Here is a 17,571-nt window from a genome sequence, read left to right on the forward strand (position 1 = left end):
TTGTCTGTGTCCGTGTCCTCATCTGTGAAATGAGGACATGATTATACCTACCTGAGTTGGTGGCTGTACGGATTAGATAAGTAATACATGTACAGCAATTGGAGTCAGGCCTGTCATGTAGTAAGTGCTCAATAAATATTGGCTGTTGATGTTGTTTGATATGATTATTATTATATCTGTTTCCTCCCGTTCTTCTCGACTTGGATGTTGGCAGAGTTTCACTTCTATAGGCATCGATTGTCAGTGGGAGTCCCACTTTCTTTTGGTTAGCAGAATAACTGAATCTCAGCAAATTTCCTGCTTTGGGCTATTTTTGGATATTTTCAGCCTCAGCCCCATTGCTGCTGATGCCTGAAGGACTCTTTGATTACTTCTGGGTTTGTGGCTTTGGGGGGGGGGCAGTTGAGATGAATTAGATTCAATTGAGCTATTAAGTGTCCAAATGTTGAATAAGGAAAGTGCCCCCGGATTTGAAAATAATAAAAGTGTATTTCATTAACAACTTTAATAGTCTGAACTTTCCAGTAGTTCACTTTTGCCTTATTTCCAATGAGTCTGAGTTGGTGAGGCATTTTATACGTGCGGAGGGGATATTCTCTGTATCTTGGCATATACTGTCCAACATGGTGTTTATATCAGTAAAAGGGAACAGGAGTGTTTCCATTTACGATCAACTTCCTCCTATGAGCTTTGCGTGGGGAGCACCTATTCAGAGGTTGTCTACTTTCGACACCTTGTCTTTGTTGCAAGCCTCTCTGGGCAGAGAACAGGTGGTTCCCTTTCAGAAGTTTTCCATCGCAAATTCTTTATTTGTTTATTTATGGACACATTCCTTCATTCACGGAGCAAGTGTTTATTGATGGCTCCCTCTGGGCGCTGTAGACACAGCAAGAAGCAAAACAGCCCCTGATCTACGGTCCTTACACGTTCTGGTAGTGGAAACAAAAAAATCAACTCACGAATAACTGAGTGATCAGTTTGATGGTGATAAATGCCATGAAGGAGAACTGGGGCAGCAGACGCTGAGTGAGGCTGGAAGCAGAGGGTGTTTGTTTATCTAGAGAGGGGCCAGGGACACCTTCTCTGATAAAGCAGTGACTGAACAGAAACCTAAAGAAGTGGAGACATGAGGCAGGAAGGTGTCCAGGAAATGAGCAAGACGGGCAGAAGGGAAGTAAGTGCAAAGGCCCTGAGGTGAGAGATCATGTTCAAGAACATACTGAAGGGACTAAGAGGCTCAAATTTTCAAAAGGCGGGGAGGGCTATGAAATACTTACACGGTCGGAGTTAAGCAGCTGGGGAAGAATGAATGTTCCAGATGACAATAAATCGCATATTTATGTTTATGTTTTAAAATACGCGGGACCAGAAGAAGGTTTTGTCTCCTTTGTCAAACCCGATTGATTTGAAGTGGCTGTTTGGAGCTCGCTGTGGAGCAGGAATTGGAATGGCGTCTCAGCTGACCGCTGTGATCAGTTAGCTGTGTCGTCCATGGGAGCAAGTGTATGTGGGGGGGGGGGGGGTCGGGTGGGATGGTGTGGAGGCCTCCTCTTTGCCATCCGGGAAGTCGGGTGGCTTCAGGAGAATGTGCCTCCCGGTTTCCAAGTGATCTCCTTGTGAGCAGACCCTGGCACCAGAGCTGGGAGATGCACCCCTAGTAATTCCTGCCCTTTCAGTCCTGACCATGCCTGCCCTGCCTTGATCTGACCTCCCCTCACGCTTGCACCCTGGGTGTTGACAGGTAGGGAAAAGAGGGTAGACAGAGGAAGGGCAGAGAGGTTCTCAAAAACTATTTGCATCCCCTGCAAAGTTTCTTGGGGGGGAGGAGACCAAAGCAAGGAAGCTGAGTTCTTATAGTTCATTAGGAAATGAGGTGAATTCTTGAAAGCAGGAATCCGTATCTATGTCTGCTAGACATGGATTGTGTTTGTTCAGACACACACGTCTTCCGAACTCTGGTCTGCGGTCCCCAGAAGAGGTGAGCGCGGTTGACCAGTTCGCTTCTGGGGTCCTGGCATCCGGCAGCCTGAGGTCAGCTGGAGGAGTGGCCGGCAACGATCTGTCCAAAGTAGTTCGTTTTCGTGCCCTCGTTCCTAGGGCTGGTTTTCTTCCTCCGGGCCTCTACACCCAGGTGGTCTGAGAGTTGGAAGAGACCCCCCCCCCCCCTTCCCCAGGCCCACCCTCCCCTCCAATACTCACAGTCACTTCCGCCAAGAGCTACGCCTGGTAGTTTGAGGAACCAAGGTTTCACTGGGTTAAGCAGGCAGCCTTCCGACTCAAAGGGGACTGAGGCGGGTCAAGCCGGGCAGCGGCCACATGAAGAAAGAGCTGGATATAAAAATCAGAGAGGGGGACGAGGGTGCTGACCTTGGCTTAGCCCCATAGGAATGTGGAAAGAGGACAGAAAGATGTAGGTAAAGTAAGTCTCCAACACGGCTGTGCACGCAGGTGGGCGTGGAGGCGGCGAACACGACCCTCGTGCCTTTCAGGCTCTGGCCGCCAGGGGGCGCCCGAGTTCACGGCAACGGCCAAGGCCTGCCGGGTCTGGGTCCGTGGCATTCTGGGAAAGGAGGGCAGACACTTTGTTAAAGGGAATCCCAGTAAAGTAACTGGGCCGACTCTGTGCTTCCCGGTGACGACGGGGACGAGGTTCTGTTTTCTAAACGCCGTGGCCAGCGCTCTGTGTCATTCAGGGGGTCCTGAAGAGGCGCTGTTGGTCCGCCCAGGGTCCAGCTCCGTGTTGAGCAGAGAGAGACACGTTGGACCATCAACCTTCTTTCTCCCTCCAACGTGCCCGCCCGCTTCTCGTCCCGCTCGGCCCCCTGCACGGGTCCAAATCTGCCGCCAGGCATTTTAATTTTTAAGGTGAGTTTTTCCCACTAGAAGATCATCTGTACTGGGATCCCATCGGCTGCACAATCAGCTCCCAACATGTAAGGCGGCTTCTTTCTTCGCAGGGTGGACTTTCTTGATTGGGAGCCCTCAATCATTTTTAAACAGCTCTGAGCAGGTAGGGCGTGCTGTGCTCCCTTCTCTTGTGCTCCACGTGGCTTCTCTTTTCCCAGGCATCTTGCTGTCTGGAAAGAATTTGTGTCTGAGGATTGTTCTCTGCCAGACCAGACACAATTGAGAAGATCTGCGAAGGGTCCAGCTCTCTCTCACCAGGCCACTGTGGGGCACTGGGTACTTTCATTTTCCCGGTTCCTTTGTGTGGACTATGGGGTTGAGGGACTGGGTGAGAGTCCGCCTCCCCCCCCCCCCCCCCAACCAGGCACAAGTGCAGAGTGGCCCAGTGTCTTTACCTGTACGTGTGCATGAGGCGTTTATAGACTTAATTTTCCAGGTCGGCTTTAGGAGCATCCGTAATCCAAGAATCTCTTGTTAGTTTTAGACCTGAGAAAAGTTGGGTATCAGTTAGAGTCCAGTTGGGGAACAGAAGCCGCCCTAGTTACTTTAAACAGTGAGAATCTAACATAAAGAATAGTTAACCAGGCATAGCATTGTCAATTAGGTCGCTGAAAAGGCAGGAGGAGAACACTAGGTTTTCATAAACGTAGTAAGGGGTGCCTGGGTGGCCCAGTTGGTTGAGCCTCGGACACTTGTTTCTGGCTCAGGTCATGATCTCCCCGTTTGTGAGATCGAGCCCCGCATCGGGCTCTGTGCTGGCAGTGCAGAGCCCGCTTGGGATCCTCTCTCTCCCTCTCTCTCTGCCCCTCCTCTGCTTGTGCATGTGTGTGTGTTCTCTCAAAATAAAATTAAATAAATAGATAGATAAATAAATACATGTAGCAATCACAGGAGACCCTACCACCCATAGGACTTAGGGGGACCAAGGGCAGAAGATGGAATTTATAAAAATTAGGACCTTGGAGGATTGGCCTGGTCGACCTGGGGCTCAGAGCTCTGAGGATAGGACATGACCAGCTAGTGTTAGTGTCTCTGAAGCAGACACTGGGAAGATCGCTGTGTGGTGTTAGGGAGGACGGGGGCGGGCTGCACTTGCTATTGGGGGAAGGGACTGCTATTACCAGGGTGAGGAAACATTGCTGGGGCCTCCGTCAGAGCCACAGACAGAGGGGGAGCCCAATGAGGCAAACTTGCAGGAGGTAAATCCCTTCTTCCACCATCTTCACCTAGCAGAGCCTCACATGGAATCATCTGGAAAAAAACACAACTTCGGTGCGTGAAACCCTAGCCCCAGCATCGCAAAGGCGATTTGAGAGCTGAGAGACCATAGGCTAAAATCTGGCACAGAGTGCTTGACTGGAATGGCAGAGGGAGTCAGGAGCAGACAAGGACAAGTGAGAGACACCCAACCAGTTTTTTTTTTTTTTTTTTCTTTTTTTCTTTCTTTCTTTCTTTCTTTCTTTCTTTCTTTCTTTCTTTCTTTCTTTTTTATTGCTGATATTCAAGACTAATAGGTTTGATGATCAACCACCAAGATGTCAGACTGGCTGCCTGGGGTAGGAGGCTTATGTGGTTCCTGCATGGTAAGAAGGCCCCATTCTTGACTACCGGTCTAGAGAGAAGGTTCTGTGGAGGCTAGCGAGGCACAGGGGTCTCTGGGGCTGCTCCCCTAACTTGAGAAGGCCATCAGACTAACTGCAAACAGGAGAGCTGCCGCCCCCTTGTGGACACCTGTGGTTCTGCAGGAGGGTAATGTGACCTTGCAGTTGGCTGGACTTCACCTTGCTCACCTTGAACTCCAGGAATGACATGGGAATTGGCTAGGAAAAGTCACTTTGATCCTCTGATGTCCATGAGGGAGCTGTCAGCACTGGTTCATGATGATGATGCCTTTCTTCAAAAGGGATGAAAGTCTCAACCGCTTTCAATCTGATCTGATCCACTGCTCAAAAGAACCTCATGGCCTCCCTGGCCAGCTATAGACACCCCAACACCCTAAAAGACAAGCCCATCTCATCTAGACATCTGCTCTGGGTCTTGCCGTGTCCTTTCAAGCAGGGCTGGGGACAGACTTTCTGTAAGGGACCCAGAGAGTAGACCCTTGAGGTTTGCAACCTTACTGCCTCTGTCTCAATGATCCACTCTGCCATCGTAGCCGTGGATGGTAACGGAACAGAAGAGCAGACTGTGTTCAGATACAACTTTATTAGTGACACTGACATTTAAATTTCACATGACGGTCGCCTCTCGTGAAATGTTCTTCTCCTTTTGATTTTATGAGATCGTTTAAAAATGCGAAAATCATTCTTAGGTTGCAAGCCTTCCAAAAACAGGCAGTGGGTTGGACTGGGCCCGTGGCTAAAACTGATTGACCCTTGATATACAGTCTTCAACAGTTTAGGTCCTTAGGTGGTGCCGTTGTGAGCTCAAATCATTGAAGCGGCTTCTGCTCACCTTATTACAATTCCCGGAAAGTACCCGTGTACCTGCAGGATCCGGCCCCTGGGATCCCACAGGCCGTGGCGCCAGCCAGGTTTGAGGGGGCTTCTGTGGGAGAAACTCTGGCTGTAAATTCTACCTCTTTTGCTAGCGAGACGGGGAAACTTGTTCTCGCTTACGTGTGTGGTGCTGGGTTCCGACAAACTGGGGTGTTGATCTGAACCTAATACATAGTTTGAACAGTAGTGTAGCATTCACTGATCATTCCATCACTGATAAAAGGAATCACTCCAGATATCTTTAAGCAACACCCCTCCCTCAATGCACTGAAAATATGATGGGTTTAATGACCATGTGATTCTTACATGGTTTCCCCAGAAACTCAGTCTTTTTCAAAAGCAAGGGGCGGTGTGCTTTAACTTACATTCAATGTGTGGTTTCTTTTGTCTCTTGGATATTTAAGTTGGAGACTCAAATGGAGACAGGATACATATGAGAAACTCGGAAGGGTTTTAAAGGGCTTTGTGGGAAAAAAAAGTTTAGAGCAGTGTTACCTTTTGGGTTACAAAGTGGGGGGTGGATCTACAGTTGTGTTTTCTTTGATGTACGGAAGGAGGTTCTGGAAGGAAAGCAAGAACTGAATACCTAGTAGATGTTGGGGAGAATTGGGGGGTGGGGGGAGACACCTGACTGCACCTGTCCTTGTTCCCTGGATTGTGAGCCTTAGCAGCATCTGCCTTTTCCTTCTTCCCTCCCCACCTGTCAGCAGGACCCAGCTCTGCCAGCCTTTGAGGACACAACGCTCCATAAGACACAGATGTGTGTGTTTCCAGTGAAGGAGGCAGGCATCGAAAGGAAAACTGGTGATATCAAGTGATAAATGCTAAACAGCCCGTGAAGGGACCCAGAGGAAGTGCTAATTACCTGTCTAGGAGCAGAAGAGGTAGGTATTCAATGGGCCAGAGGAGGAAGGGAAGGGGACTCCTGGCTGAGGACACAGTCTGTGCCCAAGCACAGGGGCGCGCTTGCAGGATCTGGGCAAGGTCAGGGTGACTTCTAGGGGCAGGGGTCATGTGTGGTGTGGAGTGGGCGAGGACAGAGAAGAGAAGGGGAGTGGGGGAGATGAGGCCTGGAAAGTCAGTTGGGGACGGTGTGTGAGGAGGGGGGCAAGGACAGCATGGGGACAGTGGAGGCTACAGACTGGAGGCACCTTGGCTGGGAAATGGGGGCTGGACTAGGCGTGCCCAGAGTCCCTTGCAGGGCTGACGTTTTAGCAACTAGATCAGTGTTTGTTCTCTTTATGAAATCGGTGGACCCATCCCCCTGAGGCTCAGCCAGGTACACGTGGAGGCCTCTCCTGGAGGTCCTGCCTCCAGGAGGTGAGCAGTGCTCTGCCCTGTTGTCCGGGGGAGAAGCCACTGCCTGGGCCTGGGAGTGAGTCAGTGGCGAAGCCAAAGCCCGCTACCCAGTGGGAAGAAAGATGAGTCGCTAAAGAAAGTGATGGATGTGTTCCTGCCTCTCCACCCTGCCCAGATGTTCCAGGAGACTCTGGCTGAACCCTGGGGCACACCCACTGGGGCACACCCATCATGTTCCTGGCAAGCGTCGCAGGCCGGAGTGCTTCGCTACCTGGCTCTTAGCTGCTGCTGGCACAGAACCAGGACAGGATGGCTCAGTCCTTGCGAGGACTCCACGCGGCCCGGAACGGGCAAGACACCTCAAGCGGGTGCCCTGCTGTCACCGGCAGGATCCGAGGCAAAGATTTAGTCACTGAAACTTGGCAGCTCCAGGGCTGGGGCAGAGTATTTTTCAGGCTGATGTTCAGGGCGGATCTCTCTACTGGCAGATGAAATCAATGAGATAATGAATGTGAAAACACTGTGAAAAGCCACCAAACTTCTGGTACCCCATCCTGCTGCTGTTCCCTCTTCTGTTCCGGGGCCACCATTCCCCGAAGCTTCTTTGATTCCTCTTCTCCTTCTGTTGCCCTCACCTCACAATGTGGAACTTTGTTGACTCGATTTCTGAGAGGTCGTTCACATTCATCCCCCTCGATGTCATTTCTGCTGTCCCTGCCCTGGTCCAGGCCCTGGATTTCTTGCTTATACTAGAGTGATAAAGTTTATCTGTTCTACGTCCTCTTTCTCCTTTTGAATTATCAGCCCCGCTGCTACCAGACCATCTTGTCAACTCAGACCATATTCCTGATTATTTTACTCTCGTCCAAAACGTTCAAAGGCGGCCAGTGGCCTACAGAGTGAGTGATAAACTCTGAGGTCCAGTATTCAAACCTCCCGGCTGGCCTACTTCCCTACGTCCGTAGAGATCGTCCAGCTTTTCGCCGTTCATGCTTTCACCCAAGCCCTGCAATCTGCCTGGAACGCCATCACTTTCAAAAGCCTCCTGACAAGTTTTTTTTTTTTTCCCCCCTCCATTATTCAAGGTGCAAAGAGGGTGGTAGATAAATCATGTACGGGATAAGAAAGGTGGGAATAATTATACTTTAGATGCATCGAAGAATTTTTTTTTTTTTTTTTTTACTGATCTCATTAATGGATTCATTTTGTGCAGGACACTGTGCTGTGGATGGGAGTGGAAAGGTTCACCGTGTATGCACTTGGGCAAAGGCATCTAGAGCTATGAGGACTAAGGATACACTTTCTCTTTTGCTTCCTCAGACAAAGCCACGGTTGCAACTCCAGCACTCGTGCAAAAATATCTGTGGGGTGGTGGTATCCCTTTTTGCTCTGGCTACTAGGAAGCCCAAAGGCAAATTTCACTCCCAATCACAATATTCATTGGCTTATTCAAAAATTCACACATAACAGGTGCCAAGTAGGTATTCAGAGCTATGTTAGATCCAATCACAGTATTCATTGGCTTATTCCAAAATTCACACATAACAGGTGCCAAGTAGGTATTCAGAGCTATGTTAGATCCAACTAAGGGGAGCAAGGCAATACACGTAATTTCTGCCCCCAGGAGGCCACTATTCATTCTTACAGTTAGCACATCTTCATCTCTGTTTCCTCTCCTCCTGATTTTGCAGTTTGTTGAATCTCTCTTTAGTTTCATGTGAGCTGAAATTATTTTCGGAAGAGGAGAAATACAGTCAGTATATAAAAGTAAAACTGTTCCAACGCTGTGAACGAGCGCTCCAATTTGATCTCTGCCTTCGTGGATTCGATGTGTGTTCTTTTATTGTGGGGTCTCTCCACAGGCCAGCTGGTCATGTCGATATAACTGACACAAAGTTTGATGTGATCATAGCAATCTTGTAGGGCCTCGCTCTTCTGTCTCCTCTTGTAAACTCGGGGTGACACTTAACATTCTATCACAATTAAAATATTGTCCCCAAGTTATTTTGGGGGATGATTTCCTCTTCTGTTCCCAGTGTATAATTTTAATTAAAAGAAAAAAAAAACATATTACAGGGCACCTGGGTGGCTCAGTCGGTTAAGCGTCTGACTTCGGCTCAAGGTCATGATCTCGAGGTTCGTGGGTTCAAGTCCCATGTCAGGCTCTGTGCTGACAGCTCAGAGCCTGGAGCCTGCTTCTAACTCTGTGTCTCCCTCTCTCTCTCTGCCCCTCCCCCACTTGCACGCTGTCTCTCTTTGTCTCTGTCTCTTAAAAATAGACACTAAAAAAATTAAAAGAAAAACCCTATTACAATACTGATAATACTCGTATGTCACCTCAAATCCTTTTTAGAAACTAGGTGGGGCATATTATGTAAATAAATTGGCATTTGATAAACGTGGCCTAGCCATCGGAAGAGATGGGAGTGTGGGGCAGGGATGAGGGCTGTCCTCTCAGCAGCCACTCTGGTTTAATGTACTTGGTGGGTGGAGACGCACGAGGCCCCTTCCTTCCCGAAAACGCCCGGAAGTAGCTGGGGTCTTTGCTACTGGGTTGGTAGAAGCCGTCCCTGCACCTGCTCAGCACAGAGGCGGCTCTCTGTGCTGTGAGGTGTCTGCCCGTGGGCCACGTTCCGAGCTGCTGAACCCCAGCACTGGGCGCCCCAGTGCTGCAGGGAGCTGTAGGCAGGCCTCCAATGGCTCCACCAGACGTTGTGTTCAGGGACTTCTGCCTAAGTCCACTGACACATTCGCTGCATAGCAACTGCGGTGTGGGGGGCATAGGAGTCAGTGAAGCAGGCTCAGGATTTTAGCAGACCTCACGTCTTCCAGATCTCTCTCCGTGCTGGTGCCTGGGGAGTTCACTCCTCGCGACCGCGACCGCTCCCCCTTCCCATTGTTGCCAGGCTCCCGGTATTCGGTGCGAAGTATCACGTGTAGATGTCAAAGATGGGGCTTGTCAGGGCCCACAGGTGAGAAGCTTGTGCAGGAAGCCTGCCATCTGGGGACTTGTTACCGAGCACGTGGGGTTTTTTTTTTTTCCGAGAGACATCCCTCCTCAGGTTGGAGGTTGAATCACGAGCCAGATTCCCCCTGAACCTCACTCAGCGCCAAAGGTGGTCTTCGATTCAGTTCAGCTCCATTTAATTCAAGGCACATTCTCTGGACACTTGCGCCCAAACGCGAGGTACTGGGGCCACACAGCAAAGCACAACGTGGTTCTACAGGTGCCTGTTGTCTGATGGTGAGGTTGGCGGTGACGAGGGTGGTGATAACAGCTCCTAGACCTCCTACTGGGTGCCTGTTCCCATGCTAGGTATGTCGTGTTATTTCACTTAACAGGCACAAATGCCGCCCCCAGTTATTCCCTTGATCCATTAAATGAGGAAACCGAGGCTTGAAGGGATGGCGGGACGTACCCAAGGCCACCATAAGTGGCGGAGTCACTGATCAGTCCCAGGTCTGTGAGGCCCCAGGGCCCCATCTTCTCACTGCTCAGCAATGCCACCCTCCCAGTCACAGGGCACAGCCTATCCGGGGCACCGAGACACCTCAACTACCCAGCGACTAGACATGTCTAGGTCTAGACCTGTGCCATCTAGGTCTAGGTGCACGTGTCTAGGTCTAGGTGCCATCACTAGACATGTGAACTCCATCCGAATGCTGGCCTGACTCCTGTTAGCTCATGAGATGACGGCAAAGCCCGGAAGATTTTCCTTGAGGAACTATGCTCATTCATGGGGAGGCTAGCTGGGGCCGTAAAGGATATTTGAACATTAAGTAAACCAGACAGATTATTAGGTGTTTCGCATCCGTCCCTTCTATTAACTGTTGAAGAATATTATTCTTTTCCTTGTACAGATAAGGACTCTGGAACAGGAGGGAGGAGTTGATGGACCTAAGCTTTAACAGTTTACAAATGTCGCAGCTAGGGGGCGCCAGGGTGGCTGTTGGTTAAGCATCCCTGGTTTCAGCTCAGGTCATGATTTCACGGTTCATGGGTTCGAGCCCCATATCTGGCTCTGCACTGACAGCTCGGAGCCTGCTTGGGATTTTCTCTCTCTCTCCCTCTCTCTCTGCCCCTCCCCTACTTGCGCTTGCTTTCTCCCTCCCTCTCCCTCTCTCAAAATAAATAAGCTTAAAAAAAAAAAAAGAAACAAATGTCACAGCTGGGATTTGAACTCACACCTTGGTGTTTCTCAAGCCCGGCATGTTCTTTCTAGCACACCCAGTTATGCCATGGGGTGGACTAAAACTTAAGAGCACTGTCTGTTTAGTCGACAAACATTCGCTGGGGCTCTGGCTCATGGAATGCATGGTGCTGGGCACAGTTGAGAAACACAGATGGGTCTGACCTGGGTCCTTCTCTGAAGGACCACACAGTCCCAACAGGGAGACGGACTGGGCCACGTAAAGGATTCTAGACAAGATCCAAAGAATGCGGGGCCGTAAATGGTGCCTTTGTTAGCTGACTCCCCTCCCATTCCAGCAGCTGGTTTGGGATGGCCTCCTTTGCCCCAGAAAGTTCCGAGGCACCCGGTGCCCCGGTTCCTGAACGTGAGTGCGGGACCAGGGGGAGTCCTGGGGAAAGAGTCCAGGGGTCAGCAGAGTTCGCAGCCCCAGTGCCCCCCACCGCCCTGGTCTCTGGCCGCCCCCGCCAGAAGACGGCCTTCTCTGTCTAGGCAGCAATGTGTCTGCTTTTCTTCCTCTCGCTGGAAACACACTTTGACATTTTTTAACAAATAACACAATTTTCCCTTTGTGTTTCCCTTAATAAGACACAGGAATGAGAGCAAGAAAAGGAAAGTAAAAAAACGTGTTCCTGTCATCTCCACTCTGCACCAGGACGTCCTTCCTCCCGCGCTGTCTCCCTCCCACTGCACCCGAGGTAGCCCCCGCCTCCCCTGTCCTCATTCCTCTCCCCAAACCCCAGCCACGAGCGGTTCATGAGTCCGGGGGTGGTGCTTCTGTGTTTCCGGCCGAAGGAAGGTCAGTCTGCCTGTCTCACCCCATCTTCTACACATTGCTACTTGGCTGAGGACAGGTGAGGGCAGAGAATTGGGACAGGCCCAGGGGCACCTCCTCCGTGAAGCACCCCCAGGTTACAGGGATCCTGTGTACCCTCTTGGGGCCCCTTATTCACTGTTGCTTTTTATTCATTGCCCGTGGTACGCCTTCCTCCAACGACGGCAGCTTCCAGACCAGACTGGCCAGGGCCCTGCATTTCCCCCGCTCAAAGCAAAGTACTAGGCTTAAGACACAGTCCCTGGATCTCTTGGAATCTGCTTGAAGTTGCAAGATCCCTGATGTTTGGAACAGCTGCCTATCTCTCAACGGGGATAAATGTTAAGTTTCCACACTTGGGGCCAAACACCAATTGTACAATTTGCAGTTCGGGGGAGATGTGGCCTACCAGCAGCTTGTGTGGAAGAGGACTGAGGAGGTTTTGTTAATAACGTACGCGGTCTGAGTCAACAGCGGCCACTGAAAAGGCTAACGCCAAATCAGGCCGCGTCAATGGGTATTTTATGGCCACAGGAAGGAGAGGAGGCCCTGAAGCCACGGTCACTGCAAAGCTGCAACAGGTCTGGAGAGAGAGAGACTGGAGTAGGTTCAGAAACAAAGTGAACAGGACAGAGCAGGCAGCTCTTCGAGGTAGAATTTGACATCACGAAGGGCCAAGCCCCAAGCAGTCAATGGACCAGATGTGGCTGGCTAGGGAAATGAATTTGGACCCGATATAAACTTAACACTTGGACCAGATGAGCTTGAAGGTCACTTCCACCTTTAAAAGTCCGTAGTTTGGGGTGTCTCTCCTAAAGCCCGATTACGTCCTTTCCACAACCGCTCAGAACACAATATTTCTGATGAGAGGGACAATATGTCTGGTTCTTCATAAAGAGCTTCTGGACAGTGGCTTTGTGGCATCTTCTGTCATCCGAAAGGTGAAATGATAGCATTTGAGTTGAAAATGAAAAACCATGTGGCATGGTCAGGAGAACCTGTCAGGGGGAAAGCTGCCTGTCTACCTCCCCACCATGTCACTGAGCTGGCCCAGGCCAGAGTGAAATGATAATGGGTCTGGGGCGGGATTCATTGAGCGAGGTAAAATAAAGCATAAAAGAGAAAAGCCCAAATAAACAAGGTATATCTTTAATGCTTTGGACACTTAGCTACCTCAGCGTCTATACCTGGACACATTCTGCAAAACATGTGATGAGGAGCTGTTCTACAGCCCACCCCATTGTCCACCGTCAGTCTAGTCTGGTTGCACAGACTTCAGACGGCGAAGGCCTCTCAGACCATTGCATATGGCGCCTTCGTCGCAGAGAGGAAGTACAGTCGCACAGGGAGGTGAACGTGGCCCAGCTGAGCTGGGAAATGGAAGTGAGGTCCCTGGATTCCTGACCCCCGTGTGCCTTCACCTTTCCTCGCTCCCCCCACACAGCGAGCACGGCACTCATCCATCAGTGAAGTAAATGGCATCTGTTAATCACATGTATGTGCCGGGCTTTGCGCTACAGCTTGTAATGTGATTATAAGACACAGTCTCCATTGTGAAGGTACCCAGGAGCCCAAGAGCTGGGGAAAGACGTTCCTACCGAACATTTGTGAGTGATCTGTACCCATCACGCTGCCTGCCTTCCAGAGATGCAAAGACCATTTGAGGGATTTGGGTCCCGGGTCAGGTGGGACCCCACACACTTTCAGGATATTCTCTAAAAGGAATATTCTTACCACTAGTTAAACATATTTCATGCACTCAAGACCTTTAGCGAAAGCAAAATTCGGTCGGGCATTTAAAACTATTCCCTATGATTGTATTTGCCCGACTCCATTTTTTTTCCTTGCCTGACTTCTATTTTATACATTATCCTAAGGATACTTGTAATCCATATTATTTTCCCACAGTCTGCCGGGGGGTGGCAGAGAGGACAAAGGACAGGTGTCGGGGGCATGCCACTAGCCATCTGGGCAACATCAGAGAAATCTCCCAGCCCTACTAAGCCCCAAAGATTCGTCAGAAACAGTGGCTAAAACTGTGTTCTGCGTACCCCACAGGTTTGTTGTAAAGAGCAAGCAAAATCGTGTAGGGTGAAAGTATCCTGGAAAGTCTAAAGCAGCATTCAGATGTAAAGTATTAAACTCTCTGCCCTTTTCCCTTGTTTCCCTGAAGTCACATTCAGTGTTTGGCTTGGGTCTGCTGGCAGAAAGCACTTACAATGGCGAATGGGGTCAAGGCTTCCGAGCACATCCGAACAAGAGCTGCCAACACTATTTCTTTAAAAATGAGGAAGTGGTCCTGTCCTTGGAGAAGGGAATAGGGAGCGCTCGCAATGTGGCATCCCGCCTGCTCCCAGTTCACTGTGCCAAAGCGCCTGGCAAGTCCAATCTAGTTCCCTTCGGCCCAGGGATTGAGGGGGCCCCCAGAGAATCCCGCGGAACTGACCGTGCGTGGGGGGACTTACTCTGTGCTATTTTCCTCACCTGTGATATTGGGATAACCATTGTCTCCCCCGTCCCCCCCCCCCCCCCATAGGGGCTGCTGTAAAGATTCAACGAGTTAACTGTGCGACCAAACCCGGCACGAAATAAAATGTTCGATAAATGTTAGCCTGCGTTATGATGTATTTGTGGAGTATCCACTTGGGGCCGGGCCCCGTGCTGACCTCCTGGACTCCACACACGGTTAAGACCCCGTTGCTGCTCCCGGAGGGGCCAGAGGTCTGCCGCTGGAAGCTAAGCTGAGGGGGTGTAGTGACTTGACATCGCCCCCCAGCACTCCTCGCCCCGAAGAATGCCCCCTTAGCCGGCTTCCTGCTCAGCGCCTGGGGTGGGGGTGGGGGGGACCCCACCTCGTCTCTACCAGGAGCCCGATTCAAGCCCGGACCGTGCGTGGGTCCTATGGCATCTGCAACCCCCCCCCCTCCCCTCCGCGAATGGGTTTCCATCTGAAACGGTCAACGGGGTGGGAGCCCAGCGGAAGTCGGGAACTTTGCGGGAGCCCCCGCCGACGGGGAAGGGGACGCAGGAGCTCGGCGCCGCAGGGGCCGCCCCCCCACCTCCCCCGCGAGCAACCTCGCGCCGCAGCTTGCCCGCGCTTCCGACGGCGCGGGGAGGGCCGCGGTGCCGCGGTGGCCGGCGGAGGTGGAGGGCGGCCGGGGACGCCGCGCGCGAGCGCCGCGGAGCCGGGGGGCGCGGGGGCCGGGAGGGAGCCCCTGCACGTGGAGGGGAGGAACCTTGGCGTGCCTGCGGGGCGGCCGCGGTGAGCTGGGCCGCGCGGCCGGGCCGGGGAAGGGAGCTCGGCGGCCGCTCCGGGGGCGCGCTCGCAGCCCGCCTCCCCGCGCACCCCACCCCTTCCCTCCGCCGCGCGCCGCGCCGAACGGCCCCTGTCAGCGGCGGCCGGATCCGCCCCGGCGCGGCGGGGCCCGACTCGCACCCACGACCCCGGGGGCCTCCGCCCTCCCTCCTGGCCTCTGGGCGGCCCCGGCCCTCCCCCGCTCCCCCCCACCCCCCCGCACCCTGAGGAGCGACGCGGGCGGCCAGGACGTCCCGAGAAGGCCGGCCGCCCGCGGCCACGTCCCGGCCCGGCCCGGGCGCGCCGAGGAGCGGAGCCAGGGGCCGGCGCTCGCTCGGGCTCCCTCCCGGCCGCGCCGGCCGCAGCGTCGAGGGCCTACGCCTCCCCCGGCCGGAGCTCCCCGCGGCGCCCGGCCGCTTCCTCCCGCCCCTGCGGCGGGGAGCGAGCTCGCCCACCAGGTAAGGAGGGCTGCGCGTTCCTGGGCTCCCGGCTCGGGCGGGCGTGTTTCGGAAAGTTGATTTGAAATGCATCCAAGAGTGAGCAGGGCCAGCCGCGGCTCCTCCCCGAGGCGACTTCTTCGCTCCTGCAGACGTTCCCGGCACCAGCCGACCGGCGGGAGGACCGCCCCGCGCGCCCCCAGCGGCTCTCCGCGCCCGGGGTCGGCGAGCAGGCGGGCGCGCTCCGGCTCGCTCTCTCGGCCCCTCCTGGGCCGGGGCAGGTGAGGGACGCCCCGGGCCGGGCCGGGCGCGGGCGGTTCACCTCGCAGTCCCGCGTGCCTGGGCCCGGCCCCGCGAGGGGAACACCCACCCCTTTTATTCCCCGTCTCCCCACGTCGCCGGGTTCCCGCAGAGCTGTCCCTGGGGCCCGCATTCGTATAGGTTGGGGCGGAGTCGGACTCGGGATGGGAAACCTGGGGCTGGGGACGGGGTGGGTGTGTGGGGGGGGGGGGGGGGCAAGGGAAGGAGAAGCGCAGTCGGGGGGCGGAGGTCTAAGTACAAAACGCGTTGACTTCAAGTGAAATCAGATCAGTCAGAGCAGTTCGCGGTGACTCGTCTCTCTCCTCCCTCCCCACGTTTCTCTTGGCTGGACTCTACCCTCCCGGCTCATTCTGGTGACCCTGGACACTCCCTGCGTCCTTTCCCAGGAGTGCCGCTGCTGCGGGCTCCCGGTCCCAGAGGGCGCGGACCCCAGGAGCACCGTTTCCTCTCCTCTACAGGTCCTCCCGGCCCGGCCCGAACATGCTGGACGGCCTGAAGATGGAGGAGAACTTCCAAAGCGCCATCGAGACTTCGGCGTCCTTTTCCTCGCTGCTGGGTGAGTGTTCAGGCCGTGTGCCCCGGGTGCACCCTCTTTCCACCGGGCCCTGGCTCTGCAGCCCAGCTTTCCGGAACCGGGAGCCAGCGTCCGGCTTTCGGCGCTCAGTTGCGCCCACGCTCCGTCCGTCCGTCTGTCCCTTCGGGTCCTTCCCACCCCAAACCGACGAGCCGCCCCAGGCCTCACGCGCGGGCCACCGAATTCCCCAAAGCCGCGAGGGGCGGGCGAGATTGCTCGCGGGCGTGAGTGGCAAGTGATTAAAGATACCCGGGGATGGATTTTTAATCACGGAGCTGATCGACATCTCATAAACGCCGTGCGCTTCTCCGAGGCCTAAGGGCGAGCAAAGGAAACCCGAGGCTCGGAGCGCCCAAGTTCGAGGCGGCTTCTGGTCCCCACCGACTCCAGCCCCAGTCCTCAGCCTCGGGCACGGCCCAAAGGCTTTTCCAGGCCGGTGGGCAGCGCAGCGCGGGGATTAGCCCGCGCCACAGGACCCTCGCCTCGGTTTTAATTAACTGGAGCCGGACCTCGAGGCCGGCGGGTTCCCCCTCTCGGCCCCCCCCACCCCCCCCCCCCCCCCGCCTCCCCAATCCCTTCGCTGAGACCGCGGAGGAGCTGCGAGCCAAGGGCCTCAAAAGGGTGTCTGCACGCGAGGGTCTGGCTGATCTGAGGCCAAGGATTCTCAACCCCGCCTCTCACCCAGACCTTGGTGTTTTTCAGGTGTGGGTCGCGGGTGTTTTAATCTTTCAGCGGGAGAGATTTTCGTTCTGTCATTTAAGGCTCTTGCCTCTTTCCCTCACTCGGAACCGCTACAGCGGGGTGAAGGCGAGGAGGCAGTTCGCCTGGAGAAACCAAATCCAGAGAGGAATTCTCCCTACTCCCCAGATGAAACGAAATCACGCGCGCTGCGCTCCCCTCTTTCAACCGCGCTTGCGGAAACTTCTCGGCTCCGTACAGCGTCGGAAGAGTGCGGGGATGGGGGGGGGGGTGCGGGTTGCAGGGCTGGCATTGCCCTGGCACTTAGCGCGGGCGACTTTGTACCTACAGCGGGCGTCGCGGCTCGCAGGGGAGGGATTCGCCCCTCCCGGTTCACGGCGGCTCCCAACGTCCGGGTCCTGGCCCTGAATGCCGAGACAGGGCAGAAAGAATAGACCATTTTACAGTTGAGAACTATCTGGCTACTTTTCTTAGCCCTCCCTGCCGTGCCCCAACGCGACTGGCTCGACTCAGGAACTGGTGGCAGGATCCCCCAAG

At 53.9% G+C, this 17,571-nt stretch overlaps 1 protein-coding gene and 1 long non-coding RNA gene across 8 annotated transcripts in view; both read left to right on the forward strand.

Moving 5' to 3' along the window:
* Positions 1-2,420: 2,420 nt before the first annotated feature.
* On the forward strand, positions 2,421-14,194 carry LOC122212272. Of its 7 annotated transcripts, none has more exons than XR_006199086.1 (7): positions 2,421-2,865; positions 4,414-4,490; positions 5,304-5,440; positions 6,116-6,289; positions 9,753-10,020; positions 11,483-11,592; positions 11,898-14,194. It is a non-coding gene; the product is annotated as an uncharacterized LOC122212272 (long non-coding RNA). The 7 variants fall into 7 exon arrangements; XR_006199083.1 differs by lacking the exons at positions 4,414-4,490; positions 5,304-5,440 and adding exons at positions 2,958-3,010; positions 9,537-9,676 and having other exon boundaries at positions 2,426-2,865; positions 9,932-10,020; XR_006199082.1 differs by lacking the exons at positions 4,414-4,490; positions 5,304-5,440 and adding an exon at positions 2,958-3,010 and having other exon boundaries at positions 2,425-2,865; positions 11,483-11,748.
* Positions 14,195-15,382: 1,188 nt separating this feature from the next.
* LMX1A (LIM homeobox transcription factor 1 alpha) overlaps positions 15,383-17,571 on the forward strand; it is a 159,532-nt gene continuing 157,343 nt past the window's right edge. Inside the window, exons 1-2 of the mRNA XM_042925781.1 lie at positions 15,383-15,461; positions 16,220-16,317. Coding sequence (XP_042781715.1) covers positions 16,242-16,317 — 76 coding nt within the window. The 5' untranslated portion in view covers positions 15,383-15,461; positions 16,220-16,241. The remainder of the gene's footprint in view (positions 15,462-16,219; positions 16,318-17,571) is intronic.

This window comes from Panthera leo, chromosome F3 (genome assembly GCF_018350215.1).
Source record: "Panthera leo isolate Ple1 chromosome F3, P.leo_Ple1_pat1.1, whole genome shotgun sequence".
NCBI classification, from domain to species: Eukaryota; Metazoa; Chordata; class Mammalia; order Carnivora; family Felidae; genus Panthera; species Panthera leo.